The sequence below is a fragment of the Bactrocera oleae genome, chromosome 3 (assembly GCF_042242935.1).
Source record: "Bactrocera oleae isolate idBacOlea1 chromosome 3, idBacOlea1, whole genome shotgun sequence".
Classification (NCBI taxonomy): domain Eukaryota; kingdom Metazoa; phylum Arthropoda; class Insecta; order Diptera; family Tephritidae; genus Bactrocera; species Bactrocera oleae.
This window is the reverse complement of record NC_091537.1, coordinates 20,347,283-20,367,291: the sequence shown is the minus strand read 5'-3', so window position 1 is coordinate 20,367,291 and position 20,009 is coordinate 20,347,283. Positions and strand designations below refer to the sequence as shown.

At 35.1% G+C, this 20,009-nt stretch overlaps 1 protein-coding gene across 5 annotated transcripts in view; it reads right to left on the bottom strand.

The window, feature by feature from the left end:
* bru1 (bruno 1) overlaps positions 1–20,009 on the bottom strand; it is a 239,688-nt gene that overhangs the window by 9,604 nt on the left and 210,075 nt on the right. For all 5 annotated transcript variants that reach the window (XM_070106206.1, XM_036366791.2, XM_036366792.2 and 2 more), the window contains one exon: positions 6,121–6,267. In XM_070106206.1, coding sequence (XP_069962307.1) covers positions 6,121–6,267 — 147 coding nt within the window. The remainder of the gene's footprint in view (positions 1–6,120; positions 6,268–20,009) is intronic.

Here is a 20,009-nt window from a genome sequence, read left to right as displayed (position 1 = left end):
GTTTGAAGTAAGTCGACATGTACATGTGTGAAGTAGAATGGGCACAAACAAATTTTAATGCAAGCATGTATTAAAATATATACACACACTAATGCAATGGTGTCCAATAACGCACATAGGCCACCTAATCCATTATATCGAAGATGCGCCATGCAAGCATTAGTATTATTAATAATATCGACAGTTGCCAAAGCATCGGTGCAACATAATGCCTTCAAAGGGATTTGTTTGTAACAGCACTTTCTAATTAGAACAACAATAACACAATAGATACTCGCTAAACATACAATACAAGCTATTCGCTTATCATTAGCTAGCCATATTGCGTAATTGAATACAAACATACACAGTTATGTCTTAAGCTTAAGCACAATGTATGCATTTAAGGCGTTGCGGTCTGTGCTCTTCATGTCATAATTAATAATTTTGATTCGATTTTTGTTTATTAAAATGTCTTAATCAGATAGGACACACTGAAATGGAAAATTCACTGTATTAGACAAATGGGTGTTAGGTGCACATGTGGACCTACTTAATTATAATTAGTTATCCCATTTATTGTTTGATATTGATGGTATAAAATCAAACGGAGGCATAGAAATTCATAATTTGTGTATATATGGGCTCAGGAAGGTTACTTACAATTATTTTTAAAACAGGGTTGCCACATATCAAGAACACAAATTGTGCCAAGTTTTCTCTCTGTGTTTTTGTAGCGGTAGAATTCTGCCGAGTCGACAGTCCTTGGGTGGTAAAATTAGGGTCTGTTCCGGTTACGTAAACCCACCTGTCGTGGAAACGGTGGGATCTCTCGATGTGTTTATTTATGCTCCGCGTTATCTATTGTGATGCTAAAGCTTGATTTCCGTTGTCGTTCTCCACTCCGGCCTATAGACCTTGCGTGTGCCTAGCAGGTGGCAGTGGATGTCCAGTTCCTGTGTGACAGCGAGGTCTTTCTGACTTAGAGTTCTTACTGGACATTGTCCAACAAGCATCCATCGGACGCAAAATGTCATAGATGGAAGGAGGTGAACTAGAAACATCCAAGAACCTTAACCTCCATTGTCCAACCTTTGCCAGACTGCTGTTTAAACAATTCGGCAGTCAAAAGCAGTGTTTTTTCAGACGTGTGAGGCGACACTTTTTTCGCAGTTGGTCTTTTTGACCGCTGTTACTTGATTTATATTCAATTTGGTTTGAAATTTCATACTTATCAGAGTCGGTAATTTGAGCAAACATGGATTAGTTTCACACAATCTTTACTCAAGTGGATAATATAAATCATCAGAGACATCGTACAGTTCACATTTATGAAAGATTTACGGAAGGATCTTGGTTTTGCTGGCTTTCAAAAACCAACTCGTGCAAGAATTGAAGTCAAATGACCATCAAGCGCGTCACACGTTCGCTGAATGGTCCCAAAACGATATGGCCAACGATCCCGATTATCCTAAGAAAATGTTGATCAGCGATGAAGCTCACTTTTGATTGAATGGGTACGTATATAAAAAAAATGGTCGCATTTGGAACGGCGATAATCCCCAAGCCAACGCCATCACTTCCTCAAAAACTCACTGTTTGGTGTGCTCTATGGACAGAAGAAATCACTGGTCGATATTTCTTCAAAAATGAAGCCCGCCATAATGTTGCAGTCAATAGGAATCCAACAAGGCGCCGCTACATATCATACAGCCAACGAAAAAGTCAATTTATTGATGGAAACTTTTGGTGAGCGCATTATCTTGCGCCGTAGGCCTATGACGTGGCATTCAAGAAGTCGCTTGTCTACGCAGATAAGCCCAAGACGATTGATGACTTGGAAGAGAATATCCGGTGCATCATTGCTGCCATACAGTCTCAATTGCTGTAAAAAAAGATTCAAAATTGGACCTCTCTGCGGAATTTGTTCGAACATTTTTATAACATAATGACAAACCTTTATCTTTATAATAAAGCCAATATACATTTTTTATAGGGTTATTTCTTCTTGAAAACCACATATGTAAAGAAAACCCTAAACTGATTTTAGCCGCCTCAAAAAATTTGTGGTAAGCTTAAAGCACTCTGTCGATTAATGAGAGTCTTTATTATCAGTTTATAGTAGTTTAAGTTAACACAACGAACCAGGATCGGTCTTTTTAACCAAACCTAACCTAACATATATCAGTCGAATACACTGAAAGCTTCGAAGGATTAAATTGAGAAGATTTCGACTTTCAGTCCAAATTCAGTTTTTGAAAAAAAAAGAATTTCTCTCGAGAGAGGTCTACCCTTAGAGGTATTTTTAGTCTCGGATTATGAAACCCCCAAAATTCAGCTGATTTGTTTAATTTTGTTTCTCTCATCATTCCTTTATTTGGTCAGAACTGCTTCGAGAACCTATAGAGCAGAAACGAAAGATTTGTGCTAAATTAACTATTTACATATCAATTAGAGGACATCAAAGTACAGTTGCGAATTACTCAAAAACTACATAGAGCGATCTCGAGACAATTTAGAAATTAACTAAGAAGTCTTCTATACAAATAACTTAAAAAAAACTCGAAATTTGCAAAATAGCGACTCCCTATATACTGGACCGGATAGAAAAATTATTCATTAAAAGAACTTGAAAGTATAGTGTTCAAAATTTAGTGTCAGTAATACGAAAGTTCTTGATTAGCCCCCCTTTAAAACCGAAACTAGCTTACCGACGTCTCCTCCGTAAAATTTTTCGACCTTAGCTACTAACTAGCATTGGAAAGCACGTTTTCGTAAGTCCGTACATGCATACAAAGGTAACACAAGCGACATACGACGACAACTCGACAGCTCTTTGACGAGTCGCCTATCAGCGGCAAGTTAGGCGGCTGACATACACGTACACAAATTCGTTTATAGTTGAAGAAGCTTTTTGGTGCTTTGAGCAACGGTACATTGCTGTTACGATATCCTTGTTGGCTACGCTGTGGTCGCAAGAGCGTCTATGCGTGCGCGCCTCTCCACACATACGTACAACCATATGTAGATACACAGAGCAGGCATTATAAAGTGAGTAGCCCCTCAGCCTTTGGCCAGCTATGCCGGAGAGGTGAGCCTTGTTGGCGCTGCATTAATGCATTTACTCATACAAAACACTTTGGCGTTGAAAATTTCACAAGGCTCTTTGCATGGGCGGTATGCACAGAGCCGCCTACATACAATTACTGGGTGTCACTCGTGTGTGTACGCATAAACGCTTTGGCACTTAGGTATGCAGTTGGAGTATGAATTTCGCTTTAATTAATTTAAACACAACAGAAATTGCATTAGTGCATCAAGGCGCGAATGCATGAGGCAGAGGCACATGTGACAAAAGCGGAGCAGCCGAAAGGGTTGACCGGGTCAGTGGCAATGTGTTGATTGTATTACCTCGTGTGTGTATGCGTGTGTGTGTGGTACCTGTAATGGATTTATATAAGGTCATTAAGGTCCCTTAGCCGAAGGCGCGTGTGCGGATGAACGTGCATAAGTCATCATTAAATGCACTTAAAATCCGAAATGAAATGGGTGTCGTATTAATATGTTGAAAGGCTATGATTTAGTGCGCTTAATTGATGGAGCGGAGTTATTATATGACAGCTGTCATGGGTGCATATCGTGGCAAATCAATGCTAATTAATAATGATACTGTTTTTGTGAACGCAGAAGGTTTTTGAAATCACTTTTTGACATCAAGACACCTCCTTTAATCTCTATGTTATTGGAACACATAACGATTTGATTTATCAGGATTTTCAGGGTCTAGTTTTACCGTAAAACTTCACTTGAGGAAGACATGTCTAACATTTTGGAATTTACTTTCACACTTACTACCTCGAAATACATGTGATATAGTTTTTTAAGAAATATATTGCTCTTTTAACACATTTCGAAATTGTTTTGTTATTTTTTCTATAAAAAATAGCTTCTCAAGAGCTCAGAGCTTGATATCTTTCTCAAAGTACTATAGTACTTAAAAAATTCAGCACAGTCTCAATAGTCACGGAAAGTCAACGAGTACCCAAATTCTCAATGTTGGAATATAACAAAAATAGTTTTTGCTTGCAATACTTTTATCAACGAAACTTTTACGAGTATAAAACTGAGACTTAGTAATATTATTTAGCAATATATTTTTTTTTCAGTTCTTGAAACCGCATAAAACAGTCAGACCACAAGAATTATATATGCCTGTTTTGGTCCTTCTACCAGAATGAATTTTTTTCTATTTCCACGCATAGCTGCTTAGCTATAGCCTGAGTTTTCTGTATTTTTCACTTACAGGGGCATATGAAACCACAAGAAAGGAAGTGAGAAAAGGAGAGAGATTGCAAAACAGAAGTAATGCGATAAAGGGATTACAAAAGGGATAAGAGAAGGAAATATATAGAAAGAAACAGAAAGAGTGAAACTGAGAGACTGAGAAAGAGGAAAATAGAAAGAGACAGAGCGAGATACTCTTGACAAAACCCACCTGCTTACAAAAGCAGTCCATTTTTAGGCGAGACCACATTGGCTTATTGCTGGTACTGGAGTTTTTTACTCAAAGTTATGCACAGTATTTTCGTAGTAGCAGCTCAAAAAAACGCAGGTAGAATCATGTTTTGAAATTTCATCGAAAAACAACCTCATCGACTTAAAAAAAAATAATTTGACGGGAGAATTTTCAGATTTTAAATCAAAATAGAGAGACAAAAATTTTACATCGCAAAAATTACGATGTTTTCAGGGCATAAATATTTTTTTTATTTTACGAGGTATCTTTACAAAATTTGGCATGGATTATTATCCAGAGTATAGGTATAATATTCGAAGAAATTTTTCAGATCGGGTTACTATAGCCTATAGCTGATATACAAACTGTTCGTCAAAATCAAGTTCTTGTTTGAAAAAATTTATATTTGACTAGATATCCTCATGAAATTTGGCATAAGCTATTTTAAAAACAATGGCACAATCTTCGAAGAATGTGTGCCGTACAGACTGATTGATCAAAATCCAATGCTGGTTTGGTACACTTTCTTATTTGACGAAGTATCCTCACGAAATTTGGACTGATTATTATCCACGGTAACTGTAAAATCTGCGACATACAAATTTATTTTGGCATTGACAGTAAGTCCATAAAATATCATAGTTTGCATATATTCCTTAGTGCATATTGTTAAAATTTTGGCCTGTTCATTTTAGTTTGTGTTTCTATAAGTCTAAAACTCATAATTTGCGTTAAAAACTTTGTAAAAATATTGTTATTTTTACTTTTTTTTTTGGCACATAGGTATGACCAGAAGCTAAATGATGAATAATTAATAAAACACCATGTCGTATACGTAACTTTTTCATGAAATTTTCTATGACATTCAACTACCGGAAATAAATAAATATAATATGAGCATTATGTTTAAAAAAAGAAAAAAACTGTGTATGTATATGTGTACAGTTAGTTACTATGATGGAAGTTTTGATTAATGACGGTACGTTGGCGTTTTAGTTAGCTGCCTGCTGGGCGTCTCAAATGTGTCATGTCTGCATAAGCGAAACATGAACATGAACATGAAATTGTTTAATTACGTGGCAAGTAGTGGCAACAGCATTAACTGGCACATTCAGCAAAACGCTAAAACCGCATCAAACAATAGCCGATGACGCCACCACGACAACTATGTTGCCCAAACATATAAAAGCTGTCAGCAAAGGAACACTAGCAAATAAGCAACGATAGTGACCAGCTCGAAAGCTCGAAAATTGTGCAGACGGTGATGTAGTCGAGCAAACACAGCATACAGTTAGCAATATGAACAGTTATGACATTTGGTAAATTAATCAAAATGCCATGCTAGCGATTGCGAAAGGACTGTGTGCAGTGTTAACTGCAATTGCCATTGCCAATTGCAACACCTGTGTGGCACCAACTGTATGTAACTGTATCGATCACATTGCGCACGTCAGCGCCGCAACAAATTCATAAATGCACAAAATCTGTAAGTCTCAAAAAATAAATACAGACACACACAAATAATATCGATGTACGCGGACCATTTCACACCTTGGGCGCTGGAAGTGCACGCACCAGCTTGGGCTGCATGGCTGGGCGCACATATACTGTGCTAATGAACTTACCTTCGATTTGTTTGCCGGCCGCTGCTGCTGCGGCGCTGCTCAATGCCACGCTGGCCAGTGGCGAAGTCGATAAAGCGGTGCTGCTGAATTGTGGCAAGCCGGCGGCCGTTGACATGTACGCAGATGCTAATGGATTCGGATCGGTCCCTGTGGAGTAGAAGAAATTCGTTAATTTTTTTTATTTTGGTGTTTTATGTGCACTAATTTCATTTTTGAATTTTTCGTCATGCAATTTAACGGTTTCATTTATAATATTTGCACATGTTGGATGTTGGATGTATAAAGTCGAACTGGGACACATTTATTGCAAGGTCTCAAATACCTACGGTATTTTGTGAAGGTTAAAATTAATTTATAAACAAATATGACAAAAACTTTGTGGTTAGCTTTATGTGTGCTCTCTGAAGAGCTGTATATATTCACAGCACTTTTTGTGCAAACTTTCAAATTGATGTTTCAAAAACTGAGGAACTAGTTCGCGTATATACAGACAAACAGGTTAAATATGGTAGACTTGGCTCGTCATGCTGATCTTTTATATACATATATATTTTATAGGGTATCCGACACTTCCCTGTGGGTGGTAGAAACTTCTTGGCAAATTTAATGTATCCTTTACAGGGTGTAATTATACGGCGACTGAAATCTAAAACTGGTTTCAAAAAATGATCAACTGTATAAACTATCGTAAGCCAACTGCCAGATAAGCCGGCAATATTAAAATGTTCTTATTAAGTTCGGGATTATCGCTGAAGGTTAACTACTCTTATAATATCCTTAAGAAGAAATCTATAATACAAACCCAAACAGTTTTGAGTCCATTTGGCCATCTTAAGGATTTTTTTAGAACCAAATATTCGACATAGTTCAGGAAGGTTTAAGTTTGCGTCTCATTACCAAGTATTTTATTAAAAATTTACTAATGGGTTTCAAATTTACAGGTATAGAGACTTCTTGAAACTCTTACTGAGAGCCACTACTTCGATCTACTCGGAGGGTCTACCGACAGTTTGGTTGCGAATTTTGAAGAAATGGAGCCGAATTTTATTCACCCAATGACTGTCAGCTCAGCAGCAACGCTCATAACTATTTCGAGAATGTTTTTGACCGCTAAAACAACATATACAACAACCAAGGATTTTGAAGGTATATGTCTAATTTCTTATATACCATATATTTCCAAATACTTTTTTAATAAAACTTGAGCGAATTTTTGAAAATACACACTGTTTCTACATATATATTGTCAATATACGAAAAAATAACATTCAAGTCAGAAAAAAATTGCGGTATATGCAAGTTTGAAGCGTGTGCTCACATATTAAACTTTTCAAATTTAACTTCGACCGATTTGACTAAACCTCTTTTTCAGCGTCAGCCCTGGAAGCGGAGCATTTCAGCAGGAATGGTTCCCCACAGACCGGACAAATGAAGCATACTTGCGAAATTGCCACGATTCCTCCGAGTTATGTGTTGCAACGTACGCCTTTATGTACGTATTTTGTGAAACTTGTCTGCTTAACATATGATACCCAGCAACTCTCTTCCGAATGAGGCGCTCGCTTGCAACAAGAAAAGTTCGAATTACCGAGCACAGCAGGTAGAACAGACTAAAATGGTTCGTAAATATCCCTGGGGCAGCAAAAGTATACTTTTGTACTGGCTTGTGTGTATCTTAACATAGAATTACGCCGAAAAATTAAAGTACATGAAAAAGTACGATATTTTCGAAAAGCAAACACATACACAGATACCCACATATATTCACACTATAATGTAAAAAGGAGCAAAGCAAATGCAATGTTGACGTTGAAAAGCACAACAAGACGCAAAAATTAAGAAAGTGAAAAGCTACAAATATTTTACTTTTTAACTTGTTAACATTAAAGGGGTGCCGAATAACACACACATACACACTTATATATACAAACACATTTACAGAGCTCACGCCAAGCGTTAGACAGATTTATCTAAGCGGCTGAATGTAGTAATAAAGATGGCGATGGCGATGGCGATGGCGATGGTAATGGCGATGGCGATGGTGGTGAAGATGTGGCAGCAAATCAGTGAAACAGCGCAGCATTTGTGCTTTACACCATCATAAAAAGTTTTTCGGCTTTTAATGTTGCTTTACTTTGCAACAAAAACATTTGCACTCAGCTGGCAACTGCTTTGCCTTTGTTTGCGCACAAGTACACGCCGAGCAAATCACAAACATGCGTAATGTTCGTAAATATCAGATATACATACATACATAGATATGTATGTGCATAGATATTTATTTACACACAGTAATGCACATAAGTACAAGGCTTAAGAGATTAAATTTAAAACTTTTACAAGCGTATTTTCAATCTAATGTTTGCAGGCTATGAAAGCACGCACGCGAAAACATTTACAAGTCTATCTAGATCTGCTTTTACATGTGTATGCGCATATTTTGTAATGCAAAAATTTGAATCCTCTCATACTGGGTGGTGCAATTGGAAACTATGCTGACAGTGACACATATTTCTAGCTTGAAATGTTGAGACAAAGTTGGAAATGAAAGTGTGAAATATTGCAAATTTATTTCCCAAATCAATTTTGCGTAGACCAAATTATAATCTTTCGAAAGTTTTCCAAAAATTAAATGTGGGTCGTAAGTTGAAAATCTAAAGCTTTTTTTTTTTTTGATAAAATTCCAAAATGTGCATACGTCAAGAAGTAGCACACATGTTCGTCGAGTAGCGATTGCTTTCTCTTTTTCTCTTATACAGTTATAAACTCTATTTCTCTCAACAATGGGCACCTCCGAAGCATTAGAAACTGTTTTATTTAGACCTTAAATTGAAGAGATACACTAGAACGATCGTTGCCTTAATGGCATATCAGCGTTCTTGTCGTATTTCATTTCCTGTAAAGTTCGGCAATCATGTTTAAAACCGTCTCATTATTGTCATTTGGTATCTTGGAAGCCTTCTACTAAAATCCCTATGATTTTTAAGTTAAGAACTGAGTAAAGTAGCAATATTGGCAAGGTAGCAGCTATAACTGCTCTGTGAGTCAACTGAGAATTTATTTAGTACAAACAATAAATTAGACGAATTCTAAAAAGAAGTGAAAGAACGAATAAATCGGTAGCTTATTTTATATATTTTTTTCTCTCTCTCAAACTCGCATTTCTCAGCTGCAGCTTTTTTCTCACTCCTTAGTCATTACCAAACAAGAAAAATCGTTAACTTTGGCTGCACCGAAGCTATAATACCCTTTACGGGCGCATTGTTTTGCATAAATCGGTATAAAAAGTTCTATATCTTGATATTCATAAGCCAGTTTAGATGACAGCTATATGTTATAGTGGTCCGATCTGTACAATATGTTCAGAGATTGTAGTGATGCCTTGGATAACAATTTTTGCAAAAGTTCGTGATGCTAACTCGTAAAATAAAATATATGCTATAGTCGTCAGATCTGAACAACACCGTGGCAAATTTTAAATATCCTGTTAAGGGTATACAAATATTAATGAAAGAAATTTTATTTTCAAAATGGTGAAACAACAGATGATTTCTTAAAATATTTGAATCTTTAAAGGAGAGAGAAAGTATATAAACTCCAAATATCTGGTCTCTATCTATCATGCTCTTGCCTCTCAGCTACAAGTTTAATTTCCCTCTGATAGCAGCCTAAGCATTTGAATGCATTTTAAACTTTAACTAATTTTATTCAAAAGTAGTATGATTCGAAAAAACAATCAGTTAATATTAAGTTATGTTATTTTCTCTATAAAATTGTATTTCTAAATTATTTTTGAAACACCCGTTATACATTTTTGGCTTAATGTTTTGACATGAAGCTTAAACTTGTTATTTTTCATAGATTTTTGAATTTGCGGCATAAAAATATAAGAGTGGAATTAATTTGAAAAATTTACACTTACTTTATTTCGAAGGAAAGAGTATGCCAAATATGAAATAATAAAAGCAAGATACTGGGAAAAATATTTAGCACTTTTGTTTTTAACAGCTTGAGTTTAAACAACAGCTCAAAAATAAAACAAAATACATTTTTATAAAGAGATCATAATAAACGCTTTAATACAGCAGTTTAGAAGTAGCTGAATATAAGGCAAAGAGCATAGTAAAAAAATATATAAAAAATTTTATTTGTAATAAAATTTAAAATTTTTTCGAAATTCTTATAGTTTCGCTCTAAAAGAGCTGTAACTGTCTAATTACGCAAAATAGTTTTGGATCACAGTACGAGGATGATACAGTGGTCAGTGGACCACAGATAGGATGGATCGGTTCAAATATATAATGGGAGTACCATTACTCGCTTCTTTTTGAAAATTTTATCTAAAAAATTACTCAACCGATTTCAACCAACTTTGGCCCATATCATTCCTGTGCATAAACCAAATCGAAGAAGGAATTGAAGGCCGAAAAATTGGAAAAATAAATAATGAAACCTTACTTTTTGATCACAGGTATATGGTGGTGATCTAGTGATGTGATTTTAAGGCAAACAATAAAAAATTCTAGTAATTGTTGAATTCTAATGAAAACATAAAACTTTCTCGAGATTTTGCTCCATAGTATTAAGAAATTTATAAAAAAAAGATAGATAACTCCACTGCAGTGGAGAGAGTGAGTGAGAGTACTTAATATTATATTTACAAATATAAGTATGAATATAACTATGTCTGTATATCTAAGCCTATACATAGTCTCTATAATAAATATATTATATTTACTGAGCCACCTGTAAAATTTAAAAACTCTTAAAGCTTACGCGACAGCTGAGCTACTTATTATTAATAAACCATTTACATACATATATTCCCATTTATAAATGTAATCCTTATCCAACAAGCTGTCATATATTTTTATCTAGCTACTCTCGAGTATCCATATATTGAATTGCAATTTAAAATTTCACTTTACGTCACAACTAAGCTCTAACGAATTAAATGCTTAACGTAATTTTCAATATTTACTTTGGAATATGCTTTTATAATAAGCCGATTAATGGGAAATTTTAAAATTAACTTGATGCGATTTAACATTTGTGTTCATTTGTGTATGCGATCTTGTACATTTCCTTTGACGCTGAGCCAAGGGTAAAATGGTTTGTGTGTACCTATTATAAAAGCTAGACAAGTTCTAGCAGAAGAAGGTGAAAAATTGCAAATATTACTAGATATTTGCAGCTTAGAGTACCAACATTCTACATATAAGAATACAAGTTATGAAATATTTTACAACTAATATGAACCACAAATTAAACTCTGTTAGAAAGGGCGACGAGTATATCTATGAACATATTGTTGTCCTAGTCAATTGTCAAACATCGATCGAAAACCTGTTCAATCTCATACAAGTATAAGCTTAGGAAATAAACAAATAATTTCTAGTTAGATTATGGAGCAAAACCATTGGTTAAATTGGTAAACTGGGTGAAGCTAACTTGTTTCTTCTCTGAACTAGTTAAATATTTTTAGTTGTAGAGTAGTGTTTTTCTGACACAAAGTTCTGTGATGAAGTTATAACTACAACTTATGTAATTTTCGTTTTAGTTTAATATTATATTTCTAATCAGAATATTTTTAGCTCCATATTTGTTATGAAACTTTCCATCGTATGCATCGTTAAATGTACATAATATTAAATTTAACAAAAATATTAGAATCAAGTTCGATAAAGTTGAGTTGCACATATTTTCAGAAGATTTTGTGAAATATTTTATCGAAGTAAGGCAGCTGAAAACGCCGTTTCGTTGTGATACATAAATACACCTAAACATGTATCGAAAATATGCTCAAAAATCGAAAAAGCTCTTTGAGTCCGCCACAAATTACTTGAGACGTCTAATATCAATTCCGGTTATTTCACCAGGTTTGTTCAAGATATGTTTCAACCTCAGTCTTACAAAAACTGGACAATGGAGGAGAAAATGCCTGACAGTTTCCATCTCACCTTCCTCCATATAAGTGTGACAACTAACGGCCGACAAGATTTTCAGCTTTACCTCAGGAACGCTTATTGAACAATGTCCAGTTAGAACTTCTAAGCCTGCGGCGAGATGAATTCTGTTAAGAAGAAGTAGTTAAATTAATATCCTGCGTTCTACTCTGAGCCAGAAGTATCCAGCGACTGACCAGGCACCAAGCGTATCTCGTAATGAAGTACCTTGATGCCGATTGGCGCTCACTGAAAAGACGTTTTCGTGATCAGGTAGCATAAAACTCTGCTTCACGGAGAGCTCTTTGCAGAGAACTCCTCTGTCCTTTGTCCAAATGGGCTAGGTTTTTTATCGACCTTTTATCTTTAGATTAAGCTAAGGCAGATTTGTGATAGAATAGATGAATAGATGGTGAATGAACTGGTCTTTGTGTAAGCTTTTGCTCAGTTAAACCGTACTTTATAATTATTTTATAATAGTTAAAGAAATAAAATGAAAATTTTGAACGGATTTGGTCATACATTTTTGCATATGATTTTCTATCTTATCAAATACAAGCAAGTGGGCTAACAAACTGCTTTTTTAAAATCGGTGGTTCAGGAATTTTCCTTAAGAGTTCCGCGAATTGAATTCTGCTACAGTTATTGCCTTTTTATTTCCTGAAAAGGTATATTGAGTTCGCCACCAAGCTTATAACACCCAGTAGGAAACGTCAGACACCCAATAAAATATTTATATGCCATAAATGATCAGCGTGACGAGCTGATTCGATTTAACCATGTCCGTCTTTCCGTCTGACTCTATATATGCGAACTAGTCCCTAAGTTTTTGAGACATTGTTCTCAAATTTTGCACACGTTCTTTTCTCCCCAAAAGGCTGCGTATAGTTGCCATACAAACTGAACGATCAAAATAAACTCCTTGCATGGAAAATGTTTTCAGTTGATCGCTATAAATTTTAAAGAAATTGTTTCGATCGGAATCAAGTTCTTATACGGAAAACTTTTTTTTTTCGACAAGACACCTTCTCAAAATTTGACTTGCCTTATTATACAAGCCAATGCTATAACCTCCAATAACATTGTTCAGATTGGGCAACTATAGCATATTACTGCCATATTAACTGACCGAGCAAAATTAGGTCAAGTCGAAAAAGTTGAGTGTTTGTGTGTTTAGAATGTTTAATATTTAAAATAAACTACCTTTTTTTCGTTAAGCATATAAAATCTGCACAACTGAAGACTGAGCTTTTTAAGATTTCATTATAAGATCTGTACAGTAGTCGTTCTTTTCGCCTGTCTATTAATGTTGACAACAACAATAATAGTGTTGTCCCTACGAGTGCTTTTGAATAAATATAGTTTATGCACCACATTTATGCAACGTCATAACTGACATATCTTTTATATAGAATAGACCAATACATATATGTACATATACTCATATATACACGCATTTGAAAAGCGCATAGCCAACATTCACAAGAAAGCGCATAATTTAAAATTTTTATATGCTGACGTTGCAAATTGTATCTGGCTTGCTATATGCATATGTGTGCAAGTATGTGTATGTGTGTGTGTTTCTTGCCGACTTAGTCGTGTGTACTATTTGCTATTTTACGATTTCAACTTTGGACGCTGCAACATTTTATCGACACTGCTATTTGCACTTGCCAACATAACATAGTGTAAACTCGGCCAACATTTATGAACCTGACTTTGTTATGGACTTTCTTATAATCAATATAACCGCAAGTATATTTTATGCTCATATAGATGTACATATGTATGTATATACAAATCCACCAATCGAATACAATGCGAAATTTGTTGGTCAGACGCCCAGGCGATTTGGCTTTAGAAGATTTTCAAAGAGATTTTTGTTGTTGTTGCGTTGGGGATAAATGTAACGTACACATATGTATGTGCGTATGTGTGAATTGATACATATATACTTATATGTGAATGCGTATACATATGTTTATATATATTTAAGAAAAAACTTTTTGGTGGTTTATTGAAGTAGAAAACCGCCACCCGCACACACACAACCACAACAACCAATAAAAATACACACATACACACCAAACATACAAGACTGCTTTGTGAGCAAACAAAATTCAAGAAAAAAACAAGAAAAATCGTTAATTTCGATTGCATTGAAGCTATATATCATACCCTTTACAAATAAGGAAGTTTCCATACAAAAAAAATTGATTTCAATCGTTCAGTTTCTATGGCAGCTGGAAAATTTCTCCAGATATTGTGGTGTTGTTGTAAGCAATAACTTATGCCAAATTTCTTGAAGATATCTCGTCTAATGAAAAAGCTTTCCATACAAGAAGTTGATTCCGATCGTTCAGCTTCTATGGCAGCTATATGCTATAGTTGTCCGATATCAATGATTCTGACAAATTAGCAGCTTCTTGGCTAGGAAAGGACGTATGCTAAATTTCAGGCCGATAGATCGATGGAGGCACTAATACGCATATATACAGAGGGACGGGCATAGCTAAATCGACTCAGCTCAGCACGCTGATCATTTATATATATATATATATACTGGTCGGTCTCCGACGTTTCCTGCTGGTGTTACAAACTGCTTGGCAAACTTAATATGCGCTGTTTAGGGTATAAAATACGGAAGAATATTCTACAGACACTTGGCTGTCAGTTGCAGTTGGTGGAGTGCCAGTGAATTGGCAGAAATGAACTTTCTTGCTACTACTAAGCGAGTGGGTGCTCACTCGCCGCTTACATGAGCACATGTTTGCCTTTTTCTAATTCCTTGTGCAACTTCAATGCTGCTGTTCTTTCTTCTTTTTTTTTTTCTTACAACATTTTGCTCGGTTTTGTATCTGTTCGAAGGCTTAGGAATTTTTAATATTTCATTAAATTAAGTGCTTCGATTCAACGAAAAGGATGCACTTTTTCTTAACTTTACTACTTTACTGCTTTACCACTGTAGTGAATAGCAACAACTTACTAGCTTGTTGTTGTTGTGCGCTTTCATGTTTAGCAAAAAGAGTTGAACGGCGGCAAGCAATAAGAATTGTATACAGAGGACAAAAATGTGTGTGTGCGTGTGATAGTCACATATACATGTATGTGTGCGTGTCTGAAAGTGGGCACCATTTCGGATTAGTTGCATTTGAGTGCACATAAGCTTAGCAGAACTCAGGCAGCAATCTGCTAACTCACCCACTCGAGTAAATTAAATTCGATGTTGATGCGTTGCTAATACATACATACACACGTGCACCCATAAAAACATATATATCTACATACATAAACACACACAAAAATAATATACATACACCTACATCCACACAAATAAATTTTTGCCTCTCCTCGTACTAACTAAAACGAACTTAAAGCTCTTCCCACAATTGTTTTGAACATATTCCAGCAGTTTGTGCAGTTTAACCGTTAGAAGAAAACTCTTTGGCTGGCCAAAGCATGCAATATAAAAAAAAATTTTTTTTTTGGTCAGAGATGTTTCGGCGTAGACGTGCGGTAGATTCGAGCATTTGAACACGCATAAATGGAGCGAGCGAAAGCAAAGTGAGAAAAAATAACTGTTTATCGATATGCTCGACGGGGCTGCGGCGCGGTCAGTCATGCGTAAACTCAAGTTCATTGAAAGCTGGCGAAGGCTTTCAGCGCACACGACCACCCAACCCAACTGCCGCCCGTTCCAATTGCTCCGCCGCTTTAAAGCTATGCTTTGCAGTGCTTTAAAAACATTGGAAAAATTGTGCGCATAGCTTGTGCCACCACCCTTCCGCTGACTGCTGCACAGCGTAGACCTCTTAAGAATGTTGCAAGTTTGCCGAGTTACGCGGCCATAATTTTGTGGTGAAAAAGTTTAGCGTGTAGGCTAACGCTTAGATTTTGAACAATAAAAAAAGCACTTCGTTACGTTTTCGTTGCTCGTGATTTTGTTTTTGATATTCGTTGTTTTTGTAATTTACTTTGTGTGGGTCAAATTGCCGTTTCTAATTAAATTATAAGTATCTGTAAAAGGCGCGCTTTGCAATTGCACACACTACGATGGCGATTAATAGAAACATAAACGCACAAACTTAAACCACTCACAGACGCATCCTTTCTTATTGAACTCGCATCACTCTTTAAAATTTCAACGCACTAAGAAAGAATCCGCACCAAAAATGCCAGACAATTTAAAATTATAAAGGAGTGTATCCGAAAACTCTCAAAATTCTTTAGTTATCATCCGCTCATTGCAATATATCAGCAAGCCAAGCAGAAATGTTCTTCTATACACACACATTTGGGACCGTTGTCTTGTCTGGCGTAACATTTGTGGTCGCAGCTGACGTTCCGAAATTCTTCTCAGCACTCAAACTATTGGGTTAGTTTCTCAGCCATTGGCATTTGGCCTTCAAACTGCACCAAAAACTAGCAAAAGTTTATTTCTTCCGTTTTTGGCGTGCAAATAATATGATTTGCGTTCACTTCAGTCAGAGTTAAAGGTAAGAAAATATACGGAAACTGTCACTGCATAAACCCTGATATTTATGGTTCTGCCGTAGAGTAGTAGTGAGGAAAAACTTTCGAAAATATCTTGGAAGCTTAAAATACAATTTTTTTGGACAACTTGGATTACCATTGACATTTGAATATATGGTAGAATATGTTAGTATGATTTAGATGTCCTTTTAATAAGATAGTGTTATATATGAAACTTTCACCTACATATATATAAAGGGTGTTTCAAGGGCAAGCTAAATAAGCTTTATTAAAACAGCAAATAATGATAAAACTTATGATGTGCAGTTCGATATCGTTTGAATTCAAATTTTCGGTTAAATTTTCAACCACTTTCATCCACATAACCTATACCTATCTGGTATATCGCTACTAATGCACCAAAAGTTGGTTTACAACTGGCCAGTCGTAGCCGGCATATTAGCATTGGTCATTGACTGGACGTACCCCAAAAAGGAATCGAAAGCAGCCATACCACATGACGTTTGTAGTCAATTAACAAAATTATTTCGTTTGATTCGGTAACCAAAAGTTTTTCTATGAAAGCAAACGTTTAACGCACTAGATGGCTTTTTGAGCCATGTTGCTGAAACCACTACCGTCTTAATAGGTTGAATTGATGGAACCAACAGTTCCTGCTTGTTTCTGCATGAAACTTGTTTTTGCTTTAATATATTATTACCCAATACCAGACAAAAACTTTATATCGATACAAATAAACGTCTCTTCAGGATAGTTAGATCTATTGGTGAGAAAACGTCGTCTCCAAAATTTAAGCACGATTTTTCCAAAACTGAGGGATTAGTATGCATTCCATAAGAGACGAACTGAGGCACATGGCTAAATCGACTCAGTTTGTCATGCTGGCGTCATTTATATATATATTATATGTACTTTATAGGCTCTCCTACGTTTCCTTTAGGATGTTACAAACATTATGGCACACTTAATATATACAGTTCAGGATATACGATTTCTATTATTAACGTGCCCGTCTTGCCAGAAATATGCTTCATTAAAATATTTAATAAATATAAAAAATGTAAATTTAAGTTTATTCCACTAAACACAAGTATTTGATAATAATTATTAACAATTTGAGTATATTGCGTCGCAAAAAGTCTTTACTTAGTAATTTGTTAAAGTATACTGAACATAAATGTCAAACACATATGTTAGCTTTGACAGCTCGTTTGACAGCAATCCCTTTGGGAAACTCTATACTTCTAAAAAACAAACACTATTTATAGATATTAAATATTTCGCTGTAAAGTATAAATATCGTAGTTATGTTATTCAAAACATAAATGAACATAAAATGTTTACATACACAAGTAAATACTTCAAGTTAAATATGTATTACAAATATACCATACACTTGCAATAATATGGTGTACATCTGAATTGTAGGTAGCTCAATACTACGCAAATCATATATTTTAATATTATGTCGAGTGTATTTACATTATTATGCAGCAATTAAAATTTCATATTTAAATATTAATTCTTAAAATTTTATTTAACTTTAATATAATTTTTTATATGCTTTTTACTTAAATAACTGTAAGCACATAATCATTTTTAATTAAATTTAAAAGATGATTTTTATTAAGTTTTCTCATTGTAGTTTACAGAAGATTGCCGCTTTTGAATTTTGATATTGTAAAATTTTTTAACTAAATTTTATTTTCTCACTTCTTTGTCAAATTTCATTATTTTACGCGCTGAACAAGAAACAGAAAAGAATCATACATATTTATGTAGTTATTTTAAGCTATTTCACTTCTTGTCTTAAATAATTACTTTATATGCTAATGGATAGAAGGAAATCAATATTGACACTGTATGTAGCCTAAGGGGAGATAAGGTGGGATATCAATTTTTTTCATATTTTGGTATCACTTAGCATGATTATGTGTAATTACCCCAAATTTTGTGTAAATATAGTAATGTAATAATAGGAATAAACCAATAGCAAGGGTGCAAATCATTACATGCCATAAATATTTTCTACCACACATACTATGATGGCAGACAGCTCCCATTTCAGTGAGATAGTCCACATACTGATCAATGCATACAGCGTAAAGATTATCGAAGACCAACTGATGGGCGCAGATCCTCACAAACCGTATATTGAGGTTAAGGGAAAACAACCAATTCGACACTTGCGGTCATTTACGGAAAAATGCTCTCCAATATCAGTAATGTTATGCTTAACTTCTAGCCTCTATGGCTACTCAATGAATGGCTACTTATGAAAAGTAGGCGCGGTTGTTATCCATATCTTATATAATAGGTCGACAGAAATGTCTAAAGGTGATATCGACCAAGCACAGGGGCGTATACAATCTCAATTCAAAGAGATTCTGGTCATATCCATAGTATTGTATTAGAACAGAGCCAGTAATAAGTCCCAAAGACCTAACTTCAAAAGCTACTTTTAAATGATTGCTATAAGGCTCTTGATGATATCTTTGGAAGATATAATAATGAAATATACTAGTTTACCGAAATAAAAGTCGTTGCTACGCCCACTTTTGGGAATTTTAAAAAGTATATGCTCCTATCGGGATGATAATATATTTATGGCACCATTGCATTCTAGGCGTGACAGTTGTGTGCATCCGTTCGTTTAAGATACCCAACTTTCTAAAGGAAGGTTCACGTGAGTCACAAATAATATCGATGGTTTTGTGGGGATAATAAGGCGTTAAGCAAAACCGTTATTCACACTGTACAACATTTTTTCAAAATATTGGATTAATGAGCTATTTTCTGTGCTACCATATAACAAAAAAAAAAAAAAAAAAAAAAAAAAAAAAACTAGAAAAAAGTTAACTTCCCTTACACCGAAGCTGTAATAACCTTTACAAATACAAAAGGTTCCTTAGAAGAACTTAATTTCGATCATTCAGTTTGTTTCTTCGTTTGAATTATTGCTCTAAATAATGATCTAAGCCAAATTTCGTAGACATCTGGTCAAATAAAAATGTTTTCCATGCAAGCACTTTACTCCGATCGTTCAGTTTGTATGACAGCAATTTGCTATAAAGGTCCGATATCAGCCGTTCCGACAAAGGAGCAGCTTCTTGGTGAGTAAAAGACAGGTGCAAGATTTCAGATCGATATTCAAAAATTGAGGTACTTGATCGTATATATACAGACGGACAGACGGACATGACGAAATCATCGCAGCTCATGCTAAACCTGCTGGATGTTACAAACTTTGGGTAAAACTTATAATACGCGGCTCAGTGTATAAAAATATTTCAAAAGTTACTATGCAGAACACTATAAATTGCAAATGAGCCAACTTCTATTGAAACAATTTCATTGTTCAAGCAATTTTGTAAAGACTTTAAAAACGAATAGAGACCCGCTATTGAAATAGATCAGAAAAATGCGACTCAAATTACGTAAATTATATCA